This window comes from Ananas comosus, linkage group 16 (assembly GCF_001540865.1).
Source record: "Ananas comosus cultivar F153 linkage group 16, ASM154086v1, whole genome shotgun sequence".
In the NCBI taxonomy this organism is placed as follows: domain Eukaryota; kingdom Viridiplantae; phylum Streptophyta; class Magnoliopsida; order Poales; family Bromeliaceae; genus Ananas; species Ananas comosus.
This window is the reverse complement of record NC_033636.1, coordinates 1,789,530-1,796,749: the sequence shown is the minus strand read 5'-3', so window position 1 is coordinate 1,796,749 and position 7,220 is coordinate 1,789,530. Positions and strand designations below refer to the sequence as shown.

The following is a 7,220-nucleotide window of genomic DNA, read 5'->3' as shown; positions in this document are numbered from 1 at the left end:
TAACTACATAAGGGGTCTAAACAAAAAGATATATCTGAAACACAAAGCTACTACCACAGGAACACATCTATCTAATCATGCCTACATCGGATCCACAATGACTGTAACGGGAACACATCTATCTAATCATGCCCACATCAGATCCACAATGACTGTAACGACCCGACTCCCAGTTATTATGTCTAGCCTAATTAAGCTTATATACTCCCATATCTAGTCATAACTATTCAATGTGGGATTATTGGGTGTCACACCACAACAATAATCCTACATCGGATAGTTATGGCTAGATGTGGGAGCATATAAGCTTGATTAGGCTAGACATAATAACTGGGCTTAAACATTTTGCGCTAGTAGTTTGGGTTCAATGAGTTATTATTGCTAGTGGGTCGGGTCGTTACATTTGATATCAGAGCCAATTACCAGCCGGAAGTGTGAGATGAGTCTCGGCTAAACCAGAATTATACAACGGGGAAAGCGAGGCTCTTATGCTATTGACTGTTGTGGGTAGAGAACAGCTCACCACAAGGTTGGTTTAGGCTAGCGAGACGAGACGAGTCTCACATCGCCTGGTACTTGTGAGTCTGGGCCTGACGAGAACGTTAGGACTTAAGGAGGGGAGATTTGTGAGACCCCAGGTAGTCCTATATATAAGATATAATAGGGTTAAACTCTTAACCCGACTTAAGCATTTAGGGTAGTGGCTAGGCCCAAGAGATTAAAAAAGTTAAGCGTGTTAGGACGGGAGTAGTCGTATGATGGGTGACCCTCGAAGTTGGGGCGTCACAATGATAGGTATGGCTTCGTGGCCCCGTGGTGACTGAGATAAACCTGTGACATAATCTATCCCGATCTTAGCTTTAGGTCCTGGTACATCTTACTATTTGGCTAATTTAGAGAAGTATAGTAAAGGGTACTTGCTGTAATATATCGAATCCCCAATGCGTTGTACCGAACTTTGACCAAGTTGGCCTAAGTACAGTGAGACACTTGCTTCCTTTATTCTTTATTTATTATATCTTAAAATTATTTCGTAAGATAATGTGTTTGATACAAAGCATAACTCTCATTATGTTTCTTCCCTTGTATTCTTAACATAGCATTTATTTTATATAAATCTTTCATTTTGAATATATAAGTTAGATATTTCTTAATTTAATTTACAATTTTTATATTTGTTTTAATTATAAGCATTATCAGCATATAAATATGTTATCACACCATATTATTCTGTAAACATACAATAAACAGATATATCCACATTATCTATATATCCTCTATTAATCCCCGTGTTAGTCATCCACGTGTCATCTTACGCTTAATCCCATTCTTAATTTTCCCACCTGCTGCCCCGCCGGTTTGATACTCGCGCCTCTTCGATCCCTGCTACCCCGCATCTTCGATAACGCCTCCGCTTCGATCCCGGTTGCTCCCCCTATCTCTCCTCTCATCTCCTCTCCTCTCCTCTCCGACCCTTTTCTTTAACCCCTTCGTCCCCTTGACCTCTCCCCTCCCCCGAAACCCTAGCTCTCTCGATCATGTCCTTGCTGGAGCCATTACCTAAGACCTTGCCGAAGCCATTGCCAGAGCAGGGGGAGAAAGGAGAGAGCCAAATCACTGCAGCAGGGCTCGGGCTTTAGCCAATCCAGCGATGAGCATCCTTCTTCGACACCGTCCGCTCCTCCCTCCGCATCGATCCCGATCTCCTCCGCCGGATCACAATCCATGATGCGACCTCAACTTTCCTTTTTAATAGTTTCCTTTTAATAAACAAGTTCAAATTTAAATATCTTGTTATTTAGGAATATATTTAGGAATAGGCAGTTATCTTGTTTGGGAATATATTTATTAGGTATGATTAGGAGTAGTTTAAGGATTTGGACTCTATATAATGTAACCCGGAATTACAAGAAATAAGAAAGTAATATTGTCTCTTTTTCCTCATATCTTGTCTTCTCTTTCTACCTCTTCTCTCTACTTCTTTACTTCTTAATTCTTTAGGAGGTTCGATCCCCTCGAAGTGATCGTTTATCCCTATTGATACGGTAGGACCGTATCAATCCACGACTGCCTCTCCACACTCCATATCGCCGCTGCAAATGGCCACGTCGAGGTCGGCTTCGCTTAATCATTTTTCTCTCTTTGGTGATTATTTTGTAATTTTTATTAGCATGCTCATGAGATTTTTAGGGTTTCTATTTGTTCTATTAATGGTTTTGGATCGATTGCTTCATCCTGATATGGTAAATGAGCAAAAACAAGCAAGGAAATGGTTAAAATATATGTATGATTTTTGTGTGATTTATTTCTTTTCATTATAAAGGCCCCTTTGATTCTCACGGCGATGCATAGTGAGATCGATTTTGTGAGAAACCTCCTTGAATCAGAGGCAAATGGGAGCAAAGTTCTGATCCTTATTTCATTCCCGCTCTTTTGAATTTTGATATGATTTCTCTTGCTTGGAATCTAGGTTGCAGCCGAATATTTTAGTAGAAATATTAACATACCTACAACCGCACTACATTCTCTTGGAAATTATTAATTCCAAGATATAAAAAAAAAACATTGGTCCCCAAAACTATACTCCCCTTTTTCTCAACTTCTGTTTTTATTAAATTGAGTATTTCTCACCACATAAATTGAAAGATTTGTAAAATTTACCTAATCCAATTTACCCTATATTTTATAGAGTGAACTTGCAAGTTTTAATTCAATCCAATTTCTAATTATTCCCAATACATGCAACATCATCTTACCTTTTTCTTTCGAAATTCTAGAGCATAAATGTGGTTGTGTATGGACGATGATTCATAATCTAGGCCTTACATAAATTGATTCGGAAAATTCACCTTTTATGGCCATTTTTACCTTTTACATTATATATTTCATTAAATAGGAAGATAATGTTGGTAGTGAAGACAATCCAAAAGCCATAAGAATAAAAAGGAGAAAAAATAATGTGAATTACATAGGCAAATTGGTTATATGATATAAGGCTTTTCCCCCTCTTTCTATCAGTCCTTTTTTAGCCGAATTCCTTCGCAAGTATGATTATTTGTATTTAAGCTAGCTTTAGAACAAACAAACTGAGCTTAAGCTTGATCTTTCAAGTTTAATAGATAAGAGATTTATCTTTAGGTGATTTTGATTTGAAGTTTATCAAATTTAGGTTAAGTTTGAACTCGAAAATAGGTTATAGATATTCAAATAAAGAACAAATTGGTTAATGAAGATAAATTGCTCATAAGAAACTTTGACTGACCATAGAAGGAATATAGAAATAAAGAATTTTCATGAATAAATTTTACAATTGTGGAGTGTATTGCACATTCTTTATTATTACTAAAATGAATAAGTATATTCTTTTCTTTTCTTTTTCAATCCTTTTTTTCTTTTGAATTTTTACATTTAGATCCTTATTTTGTCTTTTCATGGAATCTTCCAATTAAACATTTTAAATTTTTATGTCTCCAAAATTTTAAGCATTCCAAATTTACATTGAATTCTTAACTTGAAACCATGACTCGATTTTTTTATAGCTAGCATTAGTAACTATTCCATTTTTTCTTCTTTGAAATGGTGTGGAGCAGGCATAGGCTCCAACAGAGGATTCTTGAGGTGGGATACAACTTCCTTTTGATGGCATGTTTGTTCTATTTTATTTTGAATTTTGCATTTGGAACAACTTCTCTACTCCTGAGAATGAAAAAAAAATCAAGGACCATCTCCATGTTCTAGGTTTCGAAAGCTAGAGATCTAATTTGAATTAAGTTTGGCATACCGCTGAATAAAGGTTTTGATCAAAAAGGATAATTGCAAAACTCTGAAACTTAGTTACGATTTCAAATATGCTTCCTAACTCTCAATCTTAACAATTTAGTTTCTGAAGCTTCAAATCAACATAACAACTTTGTTTACTTCAGTACGAGTAATGATAATTCAAATTTGATTTGTCTTTTGACAGCTCAAATCTGAATCAGTTACGGATCATGCGCTTATAGGAGAAAAAAAAAAATTCAAATTTGTTTACTTAGAAAGGGAAACTTTTCGAATTAGAGTAATTTTCATTTCCTTCCCTGAAAAAAAAAAGTAATTTCCATTGAGAGCATTATCAATGATAAGAATTTGCATGTCAAATATTGTATGCAGACAATAGTTTTTTCCTTCCTTTTCTTCTGAAGTAGTAGGCATTTTAATCTTCATTCTCTTCCACCTTTGTTGATCTCTTGCTCCAGCTCAACACACTTCCTATTTCTATTTACCTTTATCGATCTCTTGCTGCTGTAGGTGTTCGATGAATGCCTTCCTTCAATGGTGAGTCAAAGATTTCTTATGAGCAATTTATCTTCATAATTCAGTATTCCTCTGTTAGAATTTCTATAACCTATTTTCAAATTCAAACTTAACCTAAATTTGATAAATTTTACATTAAAATCATCTAAAGATTATTTTAGTAATGCAGTTCAATTAAAACAGAAAAATTAGGTGTTAATATTCAATATCGTATATATCATGATGATTGTAAGGCTTCACATAATCTGAAAGGTGATGAATTTTTTATGCCATCTTTTCTTTGCTATTTTTTTTTATTCATGTTGCTAAGGTTTGTCTTTTAAATGCATATTACATATTTACAATTCTATCTTTTCAATTTCATTTGTTTTGTGAGTATGAACCTAGATTAGTATTGGTTTCAGTGGAAAATCTTTACCTATTTGATCTCATAGATCAATTTGTTTAATTTAAGTACATTTTACGAGTGATCTATTATACTTTGCTTTGAATATAAAACTCAATCAGCCATTTTAAAAAAAAGGGATGTTAAGAGATAAAATTTTTAGAGCACTCATTTTATGTGGGTAATATTTTGAGTGTTAGCTTTTATAAGTATGATTTATTATTACTTCAAATTTTACATGCTGAGATTCATCTCTTTATTTTTTGTACAATCACTTTCAAGAGGAAGAGAAATTGGCGGCTCTGAAAGGTTACAAGATGGTGCTCATCATGCCGTCATACACGAGCCTTGAGAGGAGGGTCGTCATGAGGGTGTATGGCACAAATTTGGTGCTGACTAACCCTACCAAAGAGATGGGCGGAACCGTGAAGAAAGTGTATGAACTTATGGAGTCCTATCACGACACCTTCATGCTTCAGCAGTTTGAGAATCCTGCAAATGATAAGGTAGCTTAACCTCTTCTTCTACATGTTATATATTTTATGTCATTGAATAGTATCTTCTTTTCAAGCTCATCATGCCTATCGACAACAATTCACATATTTATTCTTATTTACAAAAGTTGAAATTAACCAATGAGTGATAAGATATTTTAGAAAAGAATGTAGTGACCGGTGAGAAAGGCAGGCGCCGCATTGGCTTTTGTGAAAGAATGAGATTTTAAGGTCAAGAAACTTAAGGGTGCTTATTTTATAAGTAGCAAGGCGGACGCCGCACGGGCTTTTGCAAAAGCATGAGATTTTAAGGTCAACAAACTTAAGAGTGCTTATTTTTTATACTAATTTCGTCTCGCCAGTTTTGTTCATTTCTTACTATTAGAAACAAGCAATAGTATATCTTGAGGAGTTCTAGATCCTGCTATAAAATTTTTTTTAGCTCTGGATTAGTTAGACTTTCTTAATAACATTTCCATATCAAAATAAATCAAAGCGAATAATTAAATATAATTTTGTTTGCAATTAGATTTTCTTATACACATACTTCTTAATGTCCACAATTGACTATTTTATGGAAGTGAAACTAAACTATGATAAGATCCTAATTCCACACATTTGTCGTGTTTCTATATGTTTGAGCCTAAATACCCTTTTTTTTGTTTTATAAAGTTATTTTTAATTTTTTCTTTACAATACCAGATCCATTTTGAAACCGCTGGTCCTGGGATATGGGAAGATACTCTAAGGCAAGTCGACATCTTTGTTATGGGAATAGGGAGTGGAGGTTCTGTGATTGGTGTTTGGAGACACTTGAAATCTGTGAAGCCTGATGTCAAGGTATTGTTTTACTCATTTCAAAATGCAACTAAATGGTTTGAATGCTTTTTGTGATAGCTTTTATGATACCAAGTTGTTGTATTTAGTCATCGATTTAAAGCTTAAGAAATTATTTACATAGTTAGCCATATACTTTAACAAGAAGTATGATTGGTTATTAATTCTTTATTACTACTTTGGGAGTCCATACTGTTATTATTTATTGACAAAGATTGCCTTTCTCAATGTAGGGGATGGAACCTACATTGTGATTAACAAGAGAGTCAAATTAAAAAAAGGATGACTGAGATGAATCAAGTAATTAATGATGGTAATGGAATATCCAACACTCGGTTTTGATTGAAAGCATCACCTAAGTCCCTGACCCCTTCTGTATGTTGTCTTAGAACATTCTTTTTGATAGCAACTCACTGGGATTGAACAATTATCTCCTTGAAAATTTTTTATTAGGGTAAAATGTATGTATAGTCCCTGTACAATTCCAATATTACAACTTAGTCCCAATATTTTTGTGCCTGTTTCAATATAGTTACATTAATTTGTTGTTTATATTATTTTTGTTGCATTGTCTTCTATTTTTATGCTTGGTTTCACTTTAAGATTTACTTTTGCTTTTTAAAATTTCTTTTTTAGTCAAGTGTTCATCTTAGATTGTGGTTCATAAAAAACAAAAGAGAGTTTGTTGTGATAGAAATAAGGGACTGGGTAGCCTATAGCTATATGTCATGCACCTTTATATAGCAACTTTTGTTTTTCTTCATAGCTATTAGCTTATTCTTCCTGTATCAAGTTTGTTTTTTTTTTGGAAAAAAAAGAATGTTAATGTTCCAACATTATCGCCTTTTAATAATTTCTTTGCTAGGTTGTGTTTGAAACATTTAGTTTTAAAGTGGATTTGTTCATACTTTTTTTTTCCCCTGACTTTTGCTTTGTAGTAAACAAGCTAAAAAAAAGGGAAAAAAATACATTAATGTCTATCTTACTATTTTATTTAGTAGAGTGGGATTTGTAATTATCCAGTGTTTCGCCCGTGATGAGCTCCACGATGGTTAGCGAAGCTTTTGATTATATGTGTATTTTAATCAATGGTTTAGATTATATAGGCATTAAGACCTCAATTGCCTAATTGTTCCATAGCTGTTTATATATAGTTACATGCTCTTCTCCACCCGTTTGTGCTTTTGTAATGATGCATGCCTTGATGGCGA

General features: G+C 34.0%; 1 protein-coding gene across 3 annotated transcripts; it reads left to right on the top strand.

Annotated features, from left to right (window-relative positions):
• LOC109721873 (bifunctional L-3-cyanoalanine synthase/cysteine synthase 2, mitochondrial-like) lies at positions 2,029-6,550 on the top strand. Of its 3 annotated transcripts, none has more exons than XM_020249678.1 (5): positions 2,082-2,113; positions 4,288-4,314; positions 4,961-5,184; positions 5,875-6,012; positions 6,243-6,550. In XM_020249678.1, exons 2-5 carry the CDS (start codon positions 4,299-4,301, stop codon positions 6,261-6,263), a joined length of 399 nt encoding a protein of 132 aa, XP_020105267.1. In that variant the 5' UTR covers positions 2,082-2,113; positions 4,288-4,298; the 3' UTR covers positions 6,264-6,550. The 3 variants fall into 3 exon arrangements, with proteins under 3 accessions (XP_020105268.1, XP_020105267.1, XP_020105266.1); XM_020249677.1 differs by lacking the exon at positions 2,082-2,113 and adding an exon at positions 2,122-3,618; XM_020249679.1 differs by lacking the exon at positions 4,288-4,314 and having other exon boundaries at positions 2,029-2,113.

Coding starts and splice junctions, on each gene's coding strand:
- LOC109721873 (XM_020249678.1), top strand. Junction 5,185..5,874: donor AGAATCCTGCAAATGATAAG/GTAGCTTAACCT, acceptor TTACAATACCAG/ATCCATTTTGAAACCGCTGG. Junction 6,013..6,242: donor CTGTGAAGCCTGATGTCAAG/GTATTGTTTTAC, acceptor TTCTCAATGTAG/GGGATGGAACCTACATTGTG.